The sequence below is a fragment of the Carcharhinus amblyrhynchos genome, chromosome 10 (assembly GCF_965287045.1).
Source record: "Carcharhinus amblyrhynchos chromosome 10, sCarAmb.v2.hapA, whole genome shotgun sequence".
In the NCBI taxonomy this organism is placed as follows: domain Eukaryota; kingdom Metazoa; phylum Chordata; class Chondrichthyes; order Carcharhiniformes; family Carcharhinidae; genus Carcharhinus; species Carcharhinus amblyrhynchos.
This window is the reverse complement of record NC_137333.1, coordinates 9,681,168-9,705,616: the sequence shown is the minus strand read 5'-3', so window position 1 is coordinate 9,705,616 and position 24,449 is coordinate 9,681,168. Positions and strand designations below refer to the sequence as shown.

Here is a 24,449-nt window from a genome sequence, read left to right as displayed (position 1 = left end):
TTCTAACCACTTTGCCATTGTGCCACGGGGAGAAAGTGCGAACTCCACACAGACAATCACCTGAGGCCAGAATTGAACCTGGCCCCCTGGCACTGTGAGTCGGCAACTTTGGAGCTCTTTTAGAGATTTTCAACTGTCTTACCGAAGGCTTCAGCTTTGATGTCACTGAACAGATCAGGCTTGCATTCACAAGGAATGTTGAAGCTATGGGGAAAAGAGTTGGGAAGTGGGACAAATTGGGAAGCTTTTTGAAAGAGCTGGCACACTCATGATGTTTTGAATAACCTCCCTTCTCTAAGTTTTTCTCTGATATATTCTGATAACAATTTTAACACTAGAATTAATGGACTTCCTTTTAAATTTGCAGTTGGTCTTCAGTACTGACTGTAGGATGTTGTTCCCTGAGGTAGCACAGTGGTTAGCATTGCTGCTTCACAGCGCCAGAGATCCGGGTTTGATTCCCGTCTTGGGTCACTGTCTGTGTGGAGTTTGCACATTCTCCCCATCTCTGTGTGGGTTTCCTCCGCATGCTCTGGTTTCCTCCCACAGTCTAACCAGACATGCTGGTTAGGTGCGTTGACCCGAACAGGTGCCAAAGTGTGGCGACTAGGGGAATTTCACAGTAACTTCATTGGAGTGTCAATGCAAGCCTTACTTGTGATTAATAAATTTACTTTTACTTGAGTTGTACATTTTGATGTTGCCTCCCCCTTTACAGACATTACCAGAGAAATGTTGCCATTAATTTTAATACACGTGTGTCTATGCTTACTTTCAGGAGAGAAACCGTACAAGTGCACATGGGAAGGCTGTACGTGGAAATTTGCTCGTTCAGATGAGCTCACAAGGCACTACCGCAAGCACACGGGGGTAAAACCCTTCAAGTGCGCAGACTGTGACCGCAGTTTCTCACGCTCTGACCACCTGGCACTGCATCGTCGAAGACACATGCTTGTTTGAAAGTGTTTTGAAGAACAGTGGGGCACCCAGAGCGGGATCTCTTCTCAAACCCACCCCCTCCCTCCCCTGAATTCAGCTGGGCTGAATCCTCAGAAGTATTGTTGGAGGGGACATCTCCATTCGTCCAAAAGGAGAAAAGGATAAAGGGCACTCTAATCTTTCCCACTGCTGACAGTCACAGCCAGCTGTTGGCAACTTAGATGTTTCAGTTTGGCTTGTGTTCTTGTCCAAGGCGATTCATAATGAGTTGGTGCATTTATTTTTTAAATAGTTCTCATTTGAAATCAATTTCTCTTTACTACAATTCTTCAGATACTGGATAAACCTATAGCAATGGGGCGATATTTAGTGCTAAATGTTAGCTCAGAACTTAGCTTAACCCACCATTTCTATTTCCACTTCTTTCATTCTAGTTCAGAAAGCTCTGCCTTGTAGACACCTCATTTGAAACATAAAAAGAAACCTTTTTTCTCTACTGCATCGGACACATGCCCTAAAAACCGGCACCTGGAGGATTACGTGGTCCATACTCGATGAATTATACGTCAGGGTAGTGTCATGGATCATGATGGACAGGTCACTGTCCTTCATCGGAACCAATCACAACCCCTCCTTTTAGTTGTAGAGTTATGTCAGCTGCAGTGATCTCCAATGGGTCACATAAGTAAAGTGGGGGTGGAGTGGGAACGTGGGGGGGGGATGTGCAATAGAGAGGCTGTACAGCTTCGATAACTCATTGTACACCATAGTACGCTCCAACTTGGTGCTTACGATTTTCCAGGTATCCTGATACTTACATGCCTGCACTCACCAGAGATTGTGCATTTCTCACTCGAACCACATTGATCCTTTCCTTCGAGTTATGTAGGGCTGTATCGCATAGCGTCAAAGAAAAATATTGGCAGTGTGCAAATTAGGAACACACATTATTTTTTCAGGCTGAGTTCTGTTAAGCCTGTAGTTTTTAATCACATTCAATAGGCCATCATAAATATCTGAAGCCTTATTTTAATTCAATTGTGTTTTCCATCAGAAATTATTGGCCCAATATCATTAAAAAGCAAATGTACCATTAAGTGCAGTGTTTCATAGGCCTCCAATAATAATAGTGAAGACAATATATAGCAGAATCCTTGTTCTCTGCGTAGACTCTTCCTATTTGTTTGACTTTGACCAGTGCTAGGGTGTGACGACCTACTGCCACGTTATCATTCAACCGTGCAGCGTTGTGCATTTTCCCCATCTGTAGGTTGCCGGCACCATCCATTGGAACACGCAATACTCTATGTGACGTGCAGGGTTAAAATAGAAAGAGTTTCTGCTGACGAACGGCAGGGCTGATGGTGAAACAAATGGGAATTATGTTAGGTTAGCCATTGCTTAACATTACCAGTGAAGGATTTTCTACAGCTTCTCCAGAGTGTCAGTCATTACTAAGAGTTTTTTATATTGCGGTGTATTACTGTACAGATTAGAAGTGCATGAATTAGATTTCATTTTTACTTAACAGGGAGACAGCCAACAATAATTTGCTAATTAAGTAAGAGCTAAGGTCTACTTTGCCGGGTTTCAGTTAATGATAATGTCCCTTGAGTATCGTAGGCTTCTTTAAGTAATCACTGTCTCGATCGCAGGCACAGTTAAACTCTTTCACCTCACCGTTGGGGAAACTACGAGTTTTCTATGAGTGTTTATCCATATTTTCTTGACTGGTTCATATCTACTTTTTACAAATCATATGTACAGTAGATGACAGCTCATTCCACTCATCTGCTTGAAGACAGCAATATTTCTAGGGGAAGAAAGAAGAATTAAAATCAAAAGAGACTGACAGAAACAGTACAGAGCTGTTTCTTATTGATATTTGAAGCCGGCCAGTAGCATCTTCTAACCCGCTTAATGTGACATTTTATCACATGAAGAAGAAAAGGGAGAGTCTGAGGTGTCTTTCTTCTGATGTGCTGATTTCTACTTGTCTTTTGTTGAGACAACATGTTTGTACAAATGTGAAATTGGAATACTAAATAGTGCCGAGTTCATTCTTGTGTTGCACAAATTGTCAATAATGTTGAAAGTATTAAACCCCTTCCCTCTCTCCCCTCCCTCCTCCCTCAGAGGGCAGTATTCTTCCAGGGGTAAACGGTTGGCCTTCATATGAACCTGACTTGAGGACCCACCATAACAGACGGAGCCAATAACTTGAACGTCTTCGCTCTCTCCTGCAAACTTTACAGGTTGCCTCGATGGCAGCCTGTCTTGTGAAAATACCCGTTCTACACAATTTCAGAAAACATCTTAATTGAACTGTAAGCGTTTGATGAAATATGGGTCACCCTCACATTTGAACTTTGCTGATGAAACTCTTTGTACAGAGGAGGGGAAAAAAAAAATCAGTGAAGGCCAAGGTTTAAAGCTGCAGTTTAAAGTCCAGGAGATGAACATATGATCTCTTGAAGATGGATACTGTCCTTAAAAGTTACCAGCTCCTTTTGAAGCCACAAAGACACAATGTCTTGCACTTTGAATTAGCCTCAGTTAAGAAGGAAAAAAAAAGATTTATACAGGGATTAACATCCAAACTCTCAATAAACCATTCTGATATTTTGCTGTACTAGTTAGGACATCTATTTTAAATATAATGTATTATATGTGAAAGTTCAAAGTATTTTGAGAGTCATAGTTTTACATAGACTGTATATACATTTGGGGGGGAAACTACATTGGAAGGCTTCTAACTTTAGGTTCTAAAGCGTACCCAGTGAATTTTTGCAAACAAAATGTACAAATTGGATGACTTCTGAAAGGACTTGCATCACTCTTGCAATAGTGTTTAAACCCCAGTGTTTTCTTCCTTAGGAATGAATCCCATTTTTGAATATTCTGAAGAAGATTTCCTTTTCTCGGTCTTTGTACACTATTTAGTTCAGGCAATAAGTATGTGACATGTTTATTAACATTTATGTAAGTGTTGTTCTTGTATTTATGTACAATGTATGTATTGTAAATATATCCAGAGCTTTTCATCTTACTGTAAAATGATGGTATCACCCAGAAATGCAAAGGGAGTTCCTGTAATGAAAACCTGTGCGAGGATGTTCTGTTTTTGCCCCAGTCTGAGAGACAAAAATGAACAAGTGTTTAGTTTTCCATGTATCCCGAAAATTCCCCGTCAGTGCTTTGCGTTTCTGTATTCAACTTTCATATGAGCTGAGCTGTGAATTGAAGAAATATAGTACACATCCTTAAACGTATGCATTTGTAATTACCTGAAATATGAATGGAGGCATGAAGGTTAAATAAAGTTGCTTTTGTATGTAACAAATCCAATTAACTCTCGGGAGTGTCAGAACAGATTCCAGGGATGTTGGAAAATATATGTGTCCTTTATTCCTTCATGGGATGTGGACATTGCTGGCAAGACCAGCATTTGTTGTCCTGATTGGCCTTGAAGTGAGTGGTTAATTTAACCATAATCGGAGGACAGATAGAAGTAAACCATGAGCTATGATCTTTAGCATCATTGAATCCCTACAGTGCTGAAAGAGGCCATTAATGAAGAATAACAAAGAAAATTACAGAATGGGAACAGGCCCTTCAGCCCTCCAAGCCTGCAGTGACCATGCTGCCTGTCTGAGCTGAAACCCCCTACCCTTCTGGGAATCATATCCCTCTCTTCCCATCCTATTCATGTATTTGTCCAGTAAGAAGTCTCACAACACCAGATTAAAATTCAACGGGTTTATTTGGAATCACGAGCTTTCAGAGTGCTGTCCCTTCATCAGGTGACTCACCTGATGAAGGGGCAGTGCTCCAAAAGCTTGCGATTCCAAATAAACCCGTTGAACTTTAACTTGGTTTTGTGATACTTTTTACTGTGCCACCCCAGTCCAACACTGGTGTCATCACATCATGTATTTGTCCAAATGCCCCTTAAAAATCACTATCATATCTGCTTCCACTACTTTCCCCGGCAGCAAGTTCCAGGCACCCACCACCCTCTGTGTAAAAAACTTGCCTCGTTCATCTCCTTTAAATCTTGCCCCCCCGCACCTTAAACCTATGCCCCCCTAGAAATTTACTCTTCCACCCTGAGAAAAAGCTTCTGACTATCCATTCTGTCCATGCCCCTCATAATCACGTAGACTTCTATCAGGTTGTCACACAACTTCCGTCATTCTAGTGAGAAGTTTCTCCATCCTCTCCTCAAAGCTAATGCCCTCCATACCAGGCAATATCCTGGTAATTATGCACTGACTTGCTGTGACATCATCCCAACAGGCCCTCCCCTCCATCTTATCCCCATAACCTTGCACTTCTACCATGGCTAATCCACCTAACCTAGACATGTTTGGAAACTAAGGGGCAATTTACCATGGCCAATCCACTTAATCTGCACATTTTTGGATTGTGGGAGGAAACCGGAGCACCTAGAGGAAACACAGACATGGGAAGAACATGCAAACCTCAAGTGGACAGTCACTCAAGGCAAGAATTGAACCTGGGTCCTTGGCGCTGTGAGGCAGCAGTGCTAACCACTACTACTGATGTGGAGTCACATGTAAGCCAGACTGAGTAAGGAGGCAGATTTCCTTCCCTAAAGGATGTTGGTGAATTGGGGGTGTTTTCACAATGATCTATGCTGGTTTTATATTCCAGATTTATTAATTGAATTTAATTTCCACCAACAGCGAGAATATTAGCCTGGGCTTCTGTATTACTTGTCCAATGTTAAATTAAACATACATATTAGAAGCTTGTTAAATGTGCAGCTAACAAATTCTTTAATTTTTTAAAAATATTCATCCTTGCATTGGAGAATCATAAATGTGCCAAACTGCTCTGAAGTATATGTTATAGCGAAGGGTAAGTTGGAACAATTTAATTGTATTGTTTCAATAATAGGGAAGAGGTTTAAATACCGTTGAATTTCCAAAAGTTTGGAAATGCCAGGAGGATAGTTAGCACAAATGGCAGTGCATCTAAAAGATATTTTTAAAATATTCTATTTCCTATTGAACATCCTAGTTATCTGCAGAAAAAGGTAACTCTTTTCTACATCCTAGTGGTAGCATAGTTGGTGACCTACACTGTAAAAAGCTCCCAAAATTTGGCAGATGGAATTTAATGTGGATAAGTGGATAATGTGGGTTAAGGGTGAAGGGGGAAATGTTTAAAGGGAATGTTAGGGGGGCTTCATATAGAGAGTGATGGGAGTGTGGAACGAGCTGACAGATGAAGTGGTAAATGCGGGCTCACTTTTAACTTTTAAGAAAAACTTGGACAGGTACATGGATGAGAGGGGTGTGGAGGGATATGGTCCAAGTGCAGGCCAGTGGGATTAGGCAGAAAAATGGTTTGGCACAGCCAAGAAGGGCCAGAAGGCCTGTTTCTGTGCTGTAATGTTCTAGGGTTCTAAGTGTGAGGTTATCCATTTTGGCAGAAAAACATAGAAAGGCCAATTTTTGCCAAAATGGAAAGCAGATTCAAAATACGTCCAGGCAGAGGGATCTGGGTGTCTATGTTCCATGAATCACAGAAAGTCTGTATGCAGGTGCAGCACGTAATGAAAAAGGCAAATGGGATGTTAGCATTTACTGCAAAGAAATTGGAGTGTAAAAGTAGTGCTGTTGCAATTGTATAGGGTGTTGGTGAGGCCACATCTGGAGTACTGTGTACAGTTTGGGTCTCCTTATTTGAGGAAGGATGTACTTGAGACACTTCCGTTACTGACCTCTCCCCTATTGCCATTGTCCATAATCATTCCCTCACCCGTGGCCTGGGATCCATTGACAAAACCAGTTTACCAGGTGGGCATCAGTAGCCACCGCCTCCCAGTGGTGCTACCGTTCGATAGATTTTCTGGCTTCTGATTGGCTAGCAGCTCTCAGTGGCCGTGCCAACTGTCCCTGCTGGATCCTTGATCCTGGGGAGAGACCGATGCTGGCCTGTCAAATGTGTGAGTGATCCAAGTGTAATGACTTCAATCAGACCATTGAAGTTGGCCTATTGGAGAATGAACTCCTTGATTAAGGATCCAATTGATGGGCCAATCAGGGAGTCTTTGCCTTATACCTCTGACACCCCGGAGGTAGACAGCTGATTGCGAGCACTCTGTGTACTGCTGTTAGAGTTTGCAAATAAAAGGGTTTTGGTGAAGGGACTTCTTCCTCCGAAGACTTATTACACCAAGATTTGGCGGCGTTTCCCTAAGTGAGGCAAAATGGGACTCACATCAGCTCTCCGGTTAATAGTCAAAATCCCTGCTGACCTTACAAGATTCTGTTGACTAATTCTGTTTCTCTTCGCAGCTGCTGCCTGCCCTGCCGAGTTTTTCCAACGTTTTCTGGTGACCTTTGGTACGAAGGAACAAGGAACAAGGAGAGCAATATAAGATAGAACAGCCCGGATATAGAATGTGGACAAATATTTCTCCCAGATCTCTAAACCTGCAGACATGGTTAACCTGTTAACTTGGTGAAAACCCCCTAGTCATCACACTCCAGCGCCTGTTCAGGTACATTGAGGGAGAATTTAGCGTGGTCAATTGCCCCTAACCAGCATGTCTTTCAGACTGTGGGAGGAAACCAGACCACCTGGAGGAAATCCACGCAGACATGGGGAGAATGTGCAAACTCCACACAGACAGTGACCCAACCCAGGAATCGAACCCGGGTCCCTGGCACAGTACAACAGCAGTGCTAACCATGGTGCCACTATGCCGCCCACCAATTAGAATCAAAAAATTTGATTATCTGGTCATTATCTTGTTGGTGCTGTGCAATATAAATTGGCTGCCATGATTCCCATGTTGCAATAGTGGCTGCATTTCAAAAGTTCATCATTGATCACTACATCTAGAAGGACAAGAGCAGTAGACCCATGGGACCACCACCACCTGGAAGTTCCCTTCCAAGTCACTCACCATCCTAACTCAGAAATATATCTCCGTTCCTTCACTGTTGCTGGATCATAACCCTGGAACTCCCTCCCTAACAGCACTGCAGATGCACCTACACCTCAGGGACTGCAGCAGTTTAACTTGGGCGTTGTGGCCCAATAAATGATACTGAGAAGGAGGTACAGGAAAAGAGGGATCTTGAAGTTCATGGATTCCTGAAAGCAGTTGGTCAAGATAAACAGAATGGTCAAGAAGGCATACGTAGTACTCATTAGGCAGCACTTTCCAAACCCGTCACCTCTACCATCTAGAGGGACAAGGGCAGCAACCACATGGAGGCAGCACGGTGGCACAGTGGTTAGCACTGCTGCCTCACAGTGACACGGACCCGGGTTCAATTTCACTCTCGCATCACAGTCTGTGTGGAGTTTGCACATTATCCCCATGACTGCATGGGTTTCCTCCAGGTTCTCCAGTTTCCTCCCACAATCCAAAGATGTGCGGATTAAGTTGACTGGCCATGCTAAATTGCCCTTGGTGTCAGGGGGACTAGTTAGGGTAAATAATTGGCGTTATGGGGATAGGGCCTGGTGGGATTGTGGTCAGTGCTCGATGGGTTGAATGGCCTCATTCTACACTGTAGGGATTATATTTTCTATGATAAGGGACACCACCACCTGGAAATTCCCTCCCCAACCCGCTACTATCCAGTCTTGGAACTATATCACCATTTCTTCACTGTCATTGGATCAGAATCCCAGAACTCCCTCCCTAACAGCACTGCGGGTGTACCTATCCCTCAGGAACTGCAGCAATTTAAGAAGGCAGCTCACCATCACCTCCTCAAGGGAAATGAGCGCTGGCCATCCTGTAAATCAATAAAAGCAAGAAAAGCACTTTGGGACGTTCTAAGGTCGTGAGAAGCAAGGGAATCAGGTTGGAAGTAATATTTGGAAAAGGAAAAGTCACACTGAGCCTGGTTTTCTCTGTCCACAGATGCAGCCAGGCCTGCTGAGTAGTTGCAGCATTTTCTGTTTCAAAGAACAAAAAAAAGTACAGCGCAGGAACAGGTCCTTTGGCCCGCCAAGCCTGCACCAATCATGGTGCCTACCTAAATTAAAACTGTGTGCACGCACAGAGTCTGCATCCTTCCGTTCCCATACTATTCATGTATTTGCTTATATGCCCCTTAAATGCTGCTATCGTACCAGCTCCCATTACCTCCCCGGGCAGTGCTCCCCAGACATTCATTGCCCTCTGTGTAAAAAACTTGCCTCACACACCTCCTCTAAACTTTTCCCCACGCACCTTAAACCTATGTCCCCTAGTGTTCAAAGTTTCTACCCTAGGAAAGAACATCTGACTATCCACTCTGTCCATACTATTTATGTACCATATTTCAGATCTCCAACACCCACAGTGCTTTTATTTGAATGAAAGAATTGGAGGCGGATTAATTATCCAGAAGACTGTTTGAATGAGTTAATCTCACATGAAAACAAGTTCTGTCACATGAACAAATATAGCGCAGTAATGATAGACAGAGAACTATAAGATAGGAAAACAATGAACAAAGCAAGTAAGCAAAGTGTAAGTCCTCCGTAAGCAAATATTGTGTTCCACGGAAAGATAACAGGGAAATGTTCTTGTGCAAACTCCAACAAAAATACCCCAGGGTAAGGATACTGACAAGCACAAAACCTGTAGCAGCTTGATGGAAGCCTCTGATGCAAGTTGCAACAACATCTACTATTGTGATGGGTTACGATACTTAAAGAACAACCTTGCACTCTGCCAGGACTGCGAGGAAACAATAATCCACAGCTAATGCTTACTCATGATCTGCCTTCATTCTGAATAATGCTCATCCTAGAATATCGAGGGGAACTCAAAGAACCTTGGGAGAAGCTCACTGCCCATCCCGACATTGTATTAACCATTACTGATGTCTTGCATTTAACAGAAAGCAGTATAAACAATGGAAGAAGTTGGAGGAGAGGGCCATTTCACCGTCAGACCGGTCATTTGCAAAAAATGGCTCCTATCCAGCCCAGGCAAGTGTAACCAAGGTAACGGAGCAGGCCAACACTTCTGATTTCTGTAGGGCTGGTTAGTTTAAATAACATCCTCACAAGCGGCACGGTGGCACAGTACTAAGCACTGCTGCCTCACAGTGCTAGAGACCAGGTTCGATTGCAAGAACCCTTCCCACAGATCTACAAGAACATTGACAGAAGATCCATAGAGTCATTGAGACTCGACTGTTTACTAGCTGAATTTAAAGTAAATTCTACTTGTATTGTTTTTCATAGAATAGAATCCCTTCTGTACACAAGGAGGCCATTTAGCCCACCAAGATAGCACCAACAGCAATCCCACCTAGGCCTTGTCCCCGTAACCTCTGTGCAATTTGCATGTTCTCCCCAGGTCTGCGTGGGTTTCCTCTAGGTGCTCCAGTTTCCTCCCGCAGTTCAAAGATGTGCAGGTTAAGTTGATTGGCCATGCTAAAATTGACCCATAGTGTCAGAGGATTTAGGAAGGTAAATATGTGAGGTTCCAGGGATAGGGCCTAGGTGGGATTGCTGTTGGTGCAGACTCTATGGGCCAAATGGCCTCCTTCTGTACAGAAGGGATTCTATTCTATGAAAAAAAAAGCCAGTAGAATTTAACTTAAATTCAGCGTGTAGGGTGTGTTTCTGTGCCATATATCTTTATGACTCTATGGATCTTCTATCAATGCTCTTCTCAATTTGCAGGAAAGGTTCTTGCATGTTCCACAGCAGTGTTGGGTTGAATCAAATGAATAGGTGGGATTACAGGAAAAAAATCAACTTTTACAGATGCACCATGGAAAGCATCCTTTCGGGTTGTAACACAGCTTGGTATGGCTCCTGTTCTGCCCAAGACTACAAGAACCTACAAAGGGTCCTGAATGAAGCCCAGCCCATCACGCAAACAGCCTCCCACCCATTGACTCTGTCTACACTTCCCGCTGCCAGCCAAAATAATTAAGGACCCCATGCACCCCGGACATACTCTATTCCACTTTCTCCCATCGGGAAAAAGATACATAAGTCTAAGGCCAGGTACCAACCGACTCAAGAATAACTTCTTCACTGCTGCCATTGGACTTTTGAATGAATCTACCTCGCACTCAGTTGATCTTTCTCTACCCCCTAGCTATGACTATAACACTACATTTTGCACTCTTTCTTTCTCTTTGAATGGTATGCTTTGTCTGTGTAGTGCACAAGAAACATACTTTTCACAGCGTAATAACATATGCAACAATAATAAATCAAATCAAATGAAGTATCCCTTTCAAAAGAATTGCAGTCCCACTTCTGAACCAATTACATTTTCCAAGAAACACCTTGTTTGTGATTCTAAATTCAGTTCAGCTTTCATTTTCAATTCATCTTAAAGAAAAACAGAAACGAAAGCCCAATTAATAATTTATGAAATGTAGTTTGAAAAGTAACTTCATTCAATATCCATGCCATGCCAATTGATCAAAAAAAAGCTTTTTTTTTAACATTTCTGTGACAGGTCTTGTAACTTTTGCTATTAGGATGGGTCATTTACAACGGTCAGGATAACCTGTTCCTCTCTATACAGCATAAAAAATGTTGTGTCAACACGTTTCAGGTAATCTAAGTGGAATAATCTCTCTCTGGGTGATAAAACTGCAGGGAACAAAAGTCAACACAGCACAATGTTGACAACGTTCTGCCAAAGCCATTGTGCGATCGTTTACGATGCTCTTTCAAAATTAACTAAGCCCGTGAGTGAATGTGAGTCTTTGCACAGTCCAGCAAAGGTTCTCTGATCTACATAATAGGGGGAAAAAAATCAATTGCAACAGCCAATTATGCTTTAACTGATGGAAGCTTACACCAAAGGTTTGGTAAGAAAATGGGTCACTGTGACATTATTGTTTGTTCTTGCTGGAATTCTGTAAGTAACGCTTATGAACAGCAGCCTGGTTTGCCACCAGTGGTTGCTGATGTTGCTATGTTACATTCTATATGTTGCTGCAATGAACTTGTGAACTATTTAACCGTGGGACATCAACAAAGGGCTGCACTTGTGTTCTTAGTTATTACTGCGTGGGATCGAATGTGTACCCAATAAACCTTACAAATGGATTCCTGTCAATCACAGAGACCCAACGGAAGGGAGATCAGTTTGCCCAGCACCAGTTGTGGTGGCATTATGCAGATTAGGACAACATCCAGAACCTTGGGGGGGGGAAGACAGTGGACGAGTCTCTTGGACACCGTTACGCCTGCTGGTGGAAAATCGACATGGGCCTGCCATGTGCCACTAGAACCAACGCTGTGCAAATAAATTTCTCCCCCATTCAACTTCAGGATAGAATCTTGACCTAGTGAAGTTCCATTGAGTCAGAACTGATTACCAAATCTGAGCCAGCACCACACAGTAAGAAATAGGGCACCATTTGTATTTGCCAAACTGATCAGGAATGAACTTACTTTCTAAAAATGGTCTTTCCATAGGAAAGTGATTTGAAAGGCACCCTAGGTAGAAGAGGATGTGACAGTATCACCGGAAGTATAACAATATTAAATATGTATTGCCAACTTCACTATGTGCCGCAGACATTATAAATTGTACTTCTTTGTTATTGATATGTGGGATCGCAAGTGGGATTTTCCATTAATAGGATGTTGCCATCAGTCAAGGAAATTGTTTTATGTGCCACACAATGAATAACTTGGTGTATAAATTTCACTGCCCACAGTCGGCCATTGAGCTATGATCAAGCATCAGATCAAGCCTAAGATAGGATGTCATGCCTTGTCTTGTCAGCTTGGATGTTGTTTGTCTCTCATGTGGGGACCTTGAATTGGATTCAATTGGATCTAGAATTTGGTTTTTGGACTAAGCAAGGAATGGATTTGGGTTTGCCTGGTCTATTCTGAGCATTGACTTTGTAACTTTAAGAATACTGATACTAGGTATGTAAGGCCACACATCCAGCAATTGTCTGATTGAATCAAATAGCATGTTCAATCAGTTGTTGATAACAGGCAGACTAAAGACTGTGACCAATTAGACTGAAATTGTAAAACCCAAAACAAAATGTTTATTATTAGATGTGATTCTGCAATTGGGCAGCACTTGTGAAATAATCCTGACTGTGCTATTAATCACACCAACAACCAATTTAAGATAATCAGTTGATCTCATTATGTGACTCATTTATTCTTGCTCTGAGTGACATATATTCATTCATGGCGATCTAGGATCTGCAAACAAAAAGAACATGTTCAAAGGTTGTGCCTTTTCAAATTACTGAAGAGTTTGAGATGCCACAGTTCCCCACGGCTATGGCAATGTCTTGCCCAAACAGGGTCAACTTGCCAACCGATTAACCCCCTTCCCATTTCCAATAAATTGCCATTCTCGTGTGTTTGTCCTGAAAACTGTAACATGCAAAGCTTGGTCCATGTGTTTCCCTTTTTAGCAATGTTCCATCTGTAGTTTTCTTATTCTTCAGTTACTAGGTGATCTGCAGATTAGAAAGCGTGCTGCCCACCCTCCAGCCCTGTGTTTGCTTCCTGGTCTGCGCTGAGTTAGGGTGCAATACTTGAGGTGCTAGTTATGGAAGCTCTTGATCACTGGATAGCAAAATTATTTGTTTTCCAATGTTTTAGAACCTGGAGTGCAGAGAGGGGCCATTTAGCCCAGTCTGCACTGACTCACCAAAAGGGCATCTTATCTAGGCCCTCCCCTCTATCCCTGTAACCACACACATTTACTGTGGCCAATCCACCTAACCCGCACATCTGTGGGAGGACACTGGAGCACCCAGAGGAAACCCACACTAACACGGGTAGAATGTGCAAACTCCACCCAGTTACCCAAGGCTAGAATCGAACCTGGGTCTCTGGCACTGTGAGGCAGCAGGGCTAACCACCAAGCCACCACTCAATCAAGTAGTTACCACTCAGTATCATCTGCAAAAGGAAGCAGAATATTATGAGTAAATAATTTTTTAAATGTTTTTTGATAAATATGATTGTCATTGTGGAGTTAATTGGCCTGTACACAGTGTGTAGTGGGCAAATGAACATGGAAGTGCTATCGATTAGCATGGAGTATTTGGGGCACATGAGGTTTGGTGACAGGTTCCTTCTCTATGAACAGTATGCTTTGTCTGTATATCATGCAAAAACAATACTTTTCACTGTATACTAACATGTGATAATAATAAATCAAATCAAATCATTACTTCTTCTTCCCTCTGCTCATTCAATGCATTTTCCCTGCCCAATGCTCCTTTTGTGCTTCCCTCCAATAGTGTGCAGTCAAGATTATCTTAGCCACATACAGTGACCCTTCCAGTTAGTGAAACATTAACTTTATTCCAATTTAATTTATCCAATGCAGAGACTAGTTTAGAAGTTACTGACATGTTTTTAGCAATTATACTTCTTTGTGCAGTTTATGATCTTTTGAGAAGATTTGGTTGGCAAGGGCTTGTGTGTATGTATATGTGTGTGTGTGTGTGTGTATGTATATGTGTGTGTGTGTGTGTGTATGTATGTATGTGTGTGTGTGTGTTTGCACACACGCTTGTGCACGTATGCATTTAAGTAAAGGTTCAAGTTTATTTATTAGTGTCACAGGTAGGTTTACATTAACATTGCAAAGAAGTTACCGTGAAAATACCCTAGTTGCCACATTCCAGTACCTGTTCAGGTACACTGAGGGAGAATTTAGCATGGCCAATGCACCTAACCAGCATATCTTTTGGACATGGGGAGAACATGCAGACTCGGCACAGACAGTGACCCAAGCACGGGAACTGAACTGGCTGTGAGGCAACAGTGCCAACCACTGTGCCACTGTGCCTCTACTTTCGGTAGATAACAAAACTGAGATAACTCAGATGGGTGTGTTTAGACATTAACCAGAATCAATTATTTGCAGATAACTTTAGGACTGAAGTTTATCATCTAATATCTGAAAGCACAATACATTGGCTTATGAAGTAAAAGTATTAATTAACAACAATTTAAACCTTTACTCAACTTTCAACATGCAAACATTACCTTACTTCAAACAAAAACAAAATAATTGAGTAGAGATTGATTGAATGAGATGTTGAAGGGAAAAGGTTGACTAAATGAATGTGTATTCATTATGGCAAAGTTCAATTACTCATTGCTTTCTACTGGGCAATAGTTAGCCTGCCTCAGAATATTCCCTCACCAATATTCTAACTAATAAAAGCTTCTTACCAAAAGCGCTATCACGACATGCTTGAGCCTCCTACAAAGACATTCTCAGCATCTTCTACAATTTAGCACAGGAATTTGCTTTGCCCTTTGGGCCGGGACCTCCATGTTATGGTCACATGGAAGGCACATAGAACATAGAACACTACAGCACAAACAGACCCTTCGGCCCACAAGTTGGGCCGATCATATCCATACCTACCAGGCCATAGAACTATCTATAACTCCCAATCCCATTTATTCCCATGTACTCATCCAGAAGTCTTTTAAAAGACCCCAGCAAGTTTGCCTCTACCATATCCTCACACTTTGGGCTAACAAAATCACCTGGCAGTGACTTTCCCATGATTGGTCAATTAGTGGCCGGAAGGTGGACTTGCTACCCAATTAAAAATGGCAGGCAGGCTCTCAGAACTGAAGGTTCTTCAACTCAGAAGGAAATGAAGATTATACTTCAGGTAAAAGGGAAAGAGAGAGATTTTGGGGAAGGGGGCATGGAGTATCTCCTTCTTGAGGGACTCCCGCTCCAATTTTTTAAACCTTTCATAGAATCCTACCGTGCAGAAGGAGGCCATTTGGCCCACTGAGTCCGCACTGACCACAATCTCACGCAGGCCCTGTTCCCATAACCCCACATATTTACCCTGCTCATCCCCTGACACTAGGGTCAAATTAGCGTGGCCAATCAACACTAGCCTGCACATCAAGAGAGGAAACCAGAGCACCCAGAGGAAACCCATGCAGATACGGGGAGAATGTGCAAACTCCACGCAGACAGTGACCCGAGGTCAGAATTGAACCCGGGTCCTTGGCGCTGTGAGGCAGCAGTATTATATTTTCATGGTTTGGGTGTCCCTCAAACAGCTCCATTGTCCCCACAGCTTTTAAGCGTGCCCCTGAGCAGCCTTCATTTCACCATGCCACCTAAGACCTTTAAATCTTTAAATTTAAAAGTGGCCTCAGCATATGGACCACCATTGTGGAGGGAGAACCCCACACACAGGCTGGCCTGAGGTTGTAGTTGAGTAGATAATGTAGTTCCCCCACGCTCGGAGAGTTTGAGGGCACCTGGAAAATTCCAGTTGGCCTCTCCTGGTAAACCTTAACCGGCCCTGTAATCTCCTTAATTGGCCACCCAATTGGCCACTGTTAATGATTCTGGGAAACTGACCCGGGGGCACAATGGTGCCAACAAACTGTAACGCAAGTCAGTGATACTTTACTCCTCTGTATGGGCGTCAATATTCAACAGACGAATAAATTCTCAGCAGTGAGTGTATACTGGTATCCTAAATCCTTGACAGCAAGAAATTATGCCTGCCCCTAACCAACTGCAGATTGCCAATGCCAGAAAGTGGTGATTCAGATGGTGAGAATTACTTCCATAAGAGTCTTCACACCATTTTGGGTTGAATTCTCTGACTTCGCCCGCAGTGGGATTCCCTGATTCCGCTGCAGCGAATGAAGATTTGGCTGAGCGCCAAATTCTTATTGGCAGCGATAGCAGGACATGAACAGCCAGTGAGTTCTGGCCCTTATCTTTAAACATGTGCCTTTTTCCTTCACCTGTTAATCAGAAAATATCTGTAATTAATAGCAGGAACATTGCATAATTATTAAATACAATTATAATCCCAGGAAAAGAACAAAATCAATATGTACTTTTGCATAACAAAACCACTACATAATTAATGTGTTAACAAGGGAAATGTTTGTTCTATAGTACACTGGCATAACAATGTTTTATTGCTGTAAAGGGCTGGTGTACTGCATAACCTGTCACTTAAGAACATAAGAACATAAGAAATAGGTGCAGGAGTAGGCCATCCAGCCCTTCGAGCCTGCCCCGCCATTCAATAAGATCATGGCTGATCTGTCGTGGCTCAGTTCCACTTTCCCGCCCTCTCCCCATAACCCTTAATCCCCTCTCCTATCAAAAACCCGTCAACCCGCGTCTTAAAAATATTTAGCAAGGCAGCCTCCACCACTTCAACGGGCAGAGAATTCCAGAGATTCACCACCCTTTGAGTGAAGAAGTTCCTCCTCAACTCCGTTCTAAACCGCCCCCCTTTTATCTTGAGGCTGTGCCCCCTAGTCCTACTGTCTTTTTTGAGCGGGAAGAGTCTTTCCACCTCTATCCTATCCATCCCATTCATCATCTTATACGTCTCAATGAGATCTCCTCTCATTCTTCTAAACTCTAACAAGTACAAGCCTAGTTTATTCAGCCTCTCCTCATAGCTCAACCCCCTCAACTCCGGTATCAGCCTAGTAAACCTCCTCTGCACTCCCTCCAAGGCCAAAATATCTTTGCGCAGGTGCGGCGCCCAAAAATGCACACAGTACTCCAGTTGCGGCCTCACCAATGCCCTATACAGCTGCAGCAAGACCTCCCTACTTTTATATTCAATCCCCCTCGCTATGAAGGCCAGCATCCCATTCGCCTTCCTGACCACCTGTTGCACCTGCAAGCTGGGTTTTTGCGACTCATGCACAAGGACCCCGAGGTCCCTCTGCACCGTCGCCTGCTGCAGTTTTTCGCCCCGTAAGTAATAGTCCTTCCTACCATTCTTCCTACCAAAGTGGACCACCTCACACTTGCCAACATTAAATTCCATTTGCCATTTCCTGGCCCATTCGCCCAGCCTATCTAGATCCTTCTGCAGACTCTCCACACCCTCCGCACAATTTGCCGTTCCCCAATCTTGGTGTCATCAGCAAATTTCGACACTCTACACTCGGTTCCCTCCTCCAGATCATCTATATAAATGGTAAAAAGCTGAGGCCCCAGCACCGACCCCTGGGGCACTCCACTAGTCACCATCCGCCAATCCGAATAGCACCCGTTGACCCCCACTCTCTGCCTCCTATTTGACAACCAATCCTCTATCCACGCTAACACCCTACCCCCAACTCCATGTCCCTCGACCTTCTGCAATAACCTCTTGTGAGGCACTTTGTCAAACGCCTTCTGAAAATCTAGAAAGACCACATCCACCGGCTCTCCTCTATCCACCGCCCTAGACACATCCTCATAGAACTCCAGTAAATTTGTCAGACACGACTTCCCTTTAATGAAACCGTGCTGCGTCTGCTCTATCAAGCAATTCCCTTAAAGATGCCTCGCAATTTCCTCCTTAATGACAGATTCTAACATTTTACCTACCACAGACGTTAAACTAACCGGCCTATAATTCCCCGCCTTTTGCCTGGCACCCTTCTTAAACAACGACGTAACATTAGCCGTTTTCCAATCATCCGGCACTTCCCCGGAATCCAGCGACGTTTGGAAAATAACCACCAAGGCATCCACTATCACCTCCGCCATTTCTTTCAGAACCCTCGGATGCATTCCATCCGGTCCTGGGGACTTGTCCACAATCAGCCCCTCCAGTCTGTCGAGCACTGCCTTTCTAGTAACAGTAATGTCATTAAGACCCTCCAGTCCAGACCCTCCTTTCCATCGCTAACACCCGGCAAATTATTCACGTCCTCCTCTGTGAAGACAGAAACAAAAAAGTTATTCAATACCTTAGCCATATCCCCATCCCCTACCACTAGGTCCCCTTTCTCATCCTCTAAAGGACCAACATTCACCCTAGCCAGCCTCTTCCTTTTTATATATTTATAAAAACTCTTGCTATCCTTTTTTATATTAAGCGCTAGCCCAGCTTCATAGTTTCTCCTACCCTTCCTTATCAACTTCTTTATCAATCTTTGTTGACATTTAAACCTCTCCCAATCCTCTTCTTGCCCACTACTCTTGGCTACTCTAAATTCCTCCGCTTTTAGTTTAACACTTTCCTTCACCTCCTTCGTTATCCACGGCTTATTACCTCTCCTCCTACTATCCTTTTTGACCATCGGAATAAATTTCCGTTGAGCACCAAGAAAGATCTCCTTAAAGATCCTCCACTGCTCCTCAACAGACCCTCCCTCCAACGCGCTCTCCCAGTCCACATTCGCCAACTCTTCTCTCATCCTACCGTACTCCCCTCTATTCAAACAAAGGACGCGTGTCCGGGAACCCACTTTCTCCTCCTCCATCTGCACCAGAAACTCCACCATACAATGATCACTCTCTCCAAGAGGATCCTTCACCACAAGGTCCCTAATTCTACCCACTTCATTACATAGCACCAGATCCAAGATAGCTCGCTCCCTCGTCGGCTCCAACACACACTGTTCGAGGAAACTATCCCGGCAGCATTCCAAGAACTCTTCCTCGAGCCCCCCACGTCCAACATGGGTCGACCAATCAATATGCAGATTGAAATCCCCCATAACTACGGCCGTCCCATTCCTGCACGCCGCACTTATTTGCGCGTTAACAGCCCGCCCCATCTCCAGATCATTATTCCGGGGCCTATAGACGACACCCACCAGCGTCTTCCTCCCTTTGCTGTTCCTAATCTCCACCCACAACGATTCCACTTAAATGCGAATCATTTAGAATGGGCGCAGTAACAAAATAAAACCAGATTTCACTGCGGTTTCAAATCATGCAGTCATCATACAGGTCACGTTTATTTTAAATGGTTCTTTCTGTATGCTACAACACCTGCAATTGACAGGAAAAGGCCAATAACAGCCAGAAACACAATGGCTTGGAGTTTCCGCTTCATTACGTTGGTTCTTATTTCGTCCAGTACCACCGACCTTTATGGCATGGGAGACAGAATAGTAGAGATGTCACGCTACAATTGTACAGTGCATTGGTGAGACCACACCTGTGCTCTGTGTAGAGTTTTAGTCTCTTTACTTCAGGAGGGAAATAGTTGCTTTGGAAGCAGTTCAGACAGGATTCATGCAAACTTGTTTTGTGACAAGGAGGGGTTATCATAGGATCCCTACAGTGCAGAAGGAGACCATTTGGCCCATTGAATCTGTACTGATCACAATCCCATCCAGGCCCTATCTGCTTGACTCCATGTATTTACCCTGCTAATCCCCCAACACAAGGAGCAATTTAGCTTGGCCAATCAACCTAATCCACACATCTTTGGAGTGTGGGAGGAAACCAGAGCACCTGGTGGAAACCCACGCAGACACGGGGAGAACATGCAGACTCAACACAGACAGTGACCCGAGGTCGGAATTGAACCTAGGTGCCTTACGCTGTGAGGCAGCAGTGTTAACCATTGTGTCACCATGCCTCTACCTTATGAGGAAAGATTGGTTAGGTTGGGTCTGTACTCATTGAGAGTTAGAAGAATGAGAGGTAATTTTATTTGTAACATTTTTTTAAAGTTCTTCATGAGATGTGCACAACAGCATTTATTGCCCATCCCAAATTGCCCCTCGAGAAAGTAGCAACGTGCTGCCTTCTTGGATTACTGCAGACCATTCAAGGGCACTTGACAGGGTAAATGCTGAGCAGATGTTTCCTCTTGTGAGGATTCTATATATACCACATCATATATACACCGTATCAACTGCTTCATCCTCATCCATCCCACTAACACGAAGGAGCATTTTAGCATGGCCAATCAACCTAACCTGCACATTTTTGGACTACGGGAGGAAACCAGAGCACTCGGAGGAAACCCACGCAGACACGGGAAGAATGTACAAACTCCACACGGACAGTGACACAAACCAGGAATCGAATCTAGTCCCTGGCACTGTGAGGCAGCAGTACTAACTACTGTGCCACTGTGCCACCCCTAAGAACCAATAAATTGAAGTTTGAAATTCTGTGCCTCATTTCCAACTCATTCATCAGCCCTGCTCTCTGACCTACATTAGCTTCTGGTGAAGTAACATGATTATTTTTAAAAGTCCTATCCTTGTCTTCAAATCCATTCAGGTCTTCGCCCCCTCGCTATCTCTTTAATCTTCACCAGCTCCACTGCCCTCTGAAATGTGCGTTCCTCCAATCCTGACTTTTTGAGCATCCCTGATTAGAGTCATTTCACCATTATTGGCTGAGTCTTCAAGTGTCTAGGCCCCAAGTTCTGGAATTCCTCCCCAACATATGCGCTTTCTCTCTACTTATTATTTTTCCTGGAAGATGTTTCGTAAAACCTATCTCACTGGCCAAGCTTTTGCTGATCTGCCCAATATCTGATGTCGCATGCTGTCAATTTTGCTCTATAATACTCCTGTGAAATAATGCACATTGCTCCTTTAAATAATGAAGTCTACAGCATTGCACATATTTAATTATACCACTGTGACTCATCATGGAAAAGCGTTCTTCATATCTTGCACTCTAGTATGATGAACAGGCTAAAATTTATAATAGTTGCCAATGGATATCTCTAGAATGTTTTGTGCTGAAGAAAATTTTAGCTATTCAGTGATACAGTATTCTCATTGTTTATGCCAGCTATCATTCATGCATTGCAAATATATTGCTCCGACATTGGTGTGTTCGCCTCTTTCCTGGAAGCTCCTACAAGACTTGTTTAATTCTTTCTGAGTGTTTTTCTCACAAATACACCACTGCAATGTCAAAGTGGATGCTAGAAATCTGAAATAAAAGAAATAAAAGGAAGATCCAGCTGGTCAGGCAGGCATCCATGGAAAGGAAAAAACAGGGTTAACCTTTCAGGGCAATTACCTTCTCTCTTGGAAATAAGTGGACATATTAACGAGAGGCAACATGATTTTGTGAAGAGGAGGTTGTGCCTCATTAACTTGGCCGAGTTTTTCAAGGAAGTGATGAAGATGATTGATGAGGGTAGGGCAGTGGATGTTGTCTACATGGACTTCAGTAAGCCCGTTGACAAGGTCCCTCATGGCAGACTGGTGCAGAAGGTGAAGTCGCATGGGATCAGAGGTGAGCTGGCAAGGTGGATACGAAACTTGCTCAGTCAAAGAAGTCATGATGTGGAAATGCCGGCGTTGGATTGGGGTAAACACAGTAAGAAGTCTGACAACACCAGGTTTAAGTCCAACCGATTTATTTGATAGTAAACTCACAAGCTTTCGGGGTTTGTCCCTTCGTCAGGTGAATGGACAGTTCTGGCCTCAGACAGAGCATATAACAGCATAGACAGTTTACAGATTACTGATTAGAATGCGAGTCTTCACAACTAAAGGTTTCAGAGGCCAGAACTCTCCATTCACCTGATGAAGGGACAAACCCCAAAAGCTTGTGAGTTTACTATCAAATAAATCGGTTGGACTTAAACCTGGTGTTGTCAGCCTTCTTACTCAGTCAAAGAAGACAGAGCGTTTCTGATTGGAGGGCTGTGACAAATGGTGTTCCTCAGGGATCAATGCTGGGACCTTTGCTGTTTGTAATATTTGGAATGGCCTCCTTCTATACTGTAGGAATTCTATGATAAGGAGTCATCCAATTGTTTCACAATCCTCAGCTCTTGTTTTTTAACCTTGTAAGTAATGATATTTAAGAAACATATCCAAATACTAGTTAAATATTATCAGGGTTTCTGTCTCTCCCATTTATTCCAGCAGTGAATTCCAGATTCCCATCACCTTCTGGGCAAAAATGTTTACTTGCAAATCTCTGCCAAAACTCCTAACTTTTACCCTAAATCTATATTCCCTTGTTATGTACCCTCTTAGTAAGAAGTCTCACAACACCACCCAACAAGTTTATTTGGTAGCCAAAGCAACTAACTTTCGGAGCACTGCCCCTTCGTCATGTGAGTGGGAGTTCTATTCACAAACAGGGCCTATGAAAACACAAACTCATTTTACAAAATAATGATTGGAATGCGAGTCTTTACAGGTAATCAAGTCTTAAAGGTACAGACAATGTGAGTGGAGAGAGCGTTAAGCACAGATTAAAGAGATGTGCATTGTCTCCAGACAGGACAGTTAGTGAGATTTTGCAAGTCCAGGCAAGTCATGGGGGTTACAGATAGTGTGACATGAACTCAAGATGCTGGTTGAGGCTGTCCTCATGTGTGCGGAACTTGGCTATCAGTCTCTGCTCAGTGACTCTGCGCTGTCGTGTGTCTTGAAGGCCATCTTGGAGAACATATGTACCCCCTTAACCAAGGGAAATAAAGACTCTATTCTATTATCCATTTCTACACTTCTCTCAGCCTCCTCTGTTACAAAGACAACAACCCCCAGCCTATTCAATCTTTCCTCATAGCCAGAAGACTCCAGTTCAGGTTAACATCCTGGTAAATCTCCTCTGCGCTCGATTTATGGGGAGGCAATGGCCTAGTGGTATTATCACTAGAGTATTTATTTATCCAGAAAATCAACCAATGTTCTGCGGACCTGGGTTCAAATCCCATCATGGCAGCTGGTGGAATTTGAATACAATAAAAAATATCTGGAATTAAGAATCTACTGATGACCATGAAATCATTGTCAATTGTTAGAAAAACCCATCTGGTTCATTAATGTCCTTTAGGGAAGGAAATCTAGGCACTCTTACCTGGTCTGGTCTATATGTGATTCCAGAGCCACAGCAATATAAGAACATAAGAAGTAGAAGCAGGAGTAGGCCATCTAGCCCTTCGAGCCTGCCCCGCCATTCAATAAGATCATGGCTGATCTGATATATATACGGTAGACTCTCCACTGCCCTTGGGCAACTAGGGAAGGGCAATAAATGCTGGCCAGCCAGTGACATCCATATCCCATGAATGAATAAATAAAAAACAAAAAAATGCAATCACATCTACCCTATAATGTAGTGACTAGGACTGCATGCTGTACTCCAGCTGTGGGCTAACTTGTGTTTATAGCATCACTTGGCAGCTCTTGCATTCTATGCCTCAGCTAATCAAGAAAAGCTTTTTGTTTATTCATTCATGAGGTGTAGGTGTTGCTGGCTAGGCCAGCATTTATTGCCCATCCCTAATTGCCCTTGAGACAGTGGCTGTGAACTGCCTTCTTGAGTCACCGCAGTCCAAGTGGAGTAGATACTCCCACAGTGCTTTTAGAGAGGTTGTTTCAGGGTTTTGACCCAGCGACAGTGAAGGAACAGTGATATAGCTACAAGTCAAGATGGTGACTGGCTTGGAAGGGAATTTTCAGGTGGTGGTGTTCCCATCTAGCTGCTGCCCTTGTCCTTCTAGATGATAGAGGTTGTGGGTTTGGAAGGTGTTGCTTAAGGAGTATAGAACATAGAACAAAGAATGAAACAGCACGGGAAACAGGCCCTTCGGCCCAACGAGCCCGCGCCACCATTTTAAAATTATGAGTGCCCTCCTCTACCCATGACCTTTGGCTACACCTATTGGGGAAGATTGAGGGAAGACTCGTATCTCATATGCCTTCTTGACCATCCTGTTTATCTTGTCCAACCACCTTCAGGAATCTATGAACACGCACTCCAAAATGCCCCCTTTTCTCTACCTTTCTCAGGATCATTTATTGGGCCGCAATGT

General features: G+C 43.4%; 1 protein-coding gene across 2 annotated transcripts in view; it reads left to right on the top strand.

The window, feature by feature from the left end:
* LOC145349531 (Krueppel-like factor 12) overlaps nt 1-4,363 on the top strand; it is a 240,681-nt gene extending 236,318 nt beyond the window's left edge. For both annotated transcript variants that reach the window (XM_080198109.1, XM_080198107.1), the window contains one exon: nt 779-4,363. In XM_080198109.1, coding sequence (XP_080054235.1) covers nt 779-960 — 182 coding nt within the window. In that variant the 3' untranslated portion in view covers nt 961-4,363. The remainder of the gene's footprint in view (nt 1-778) is intronic.
* The last annotated feature ends 20,086 nt before the right edge of the window (nt 4,364-24,449 follow it).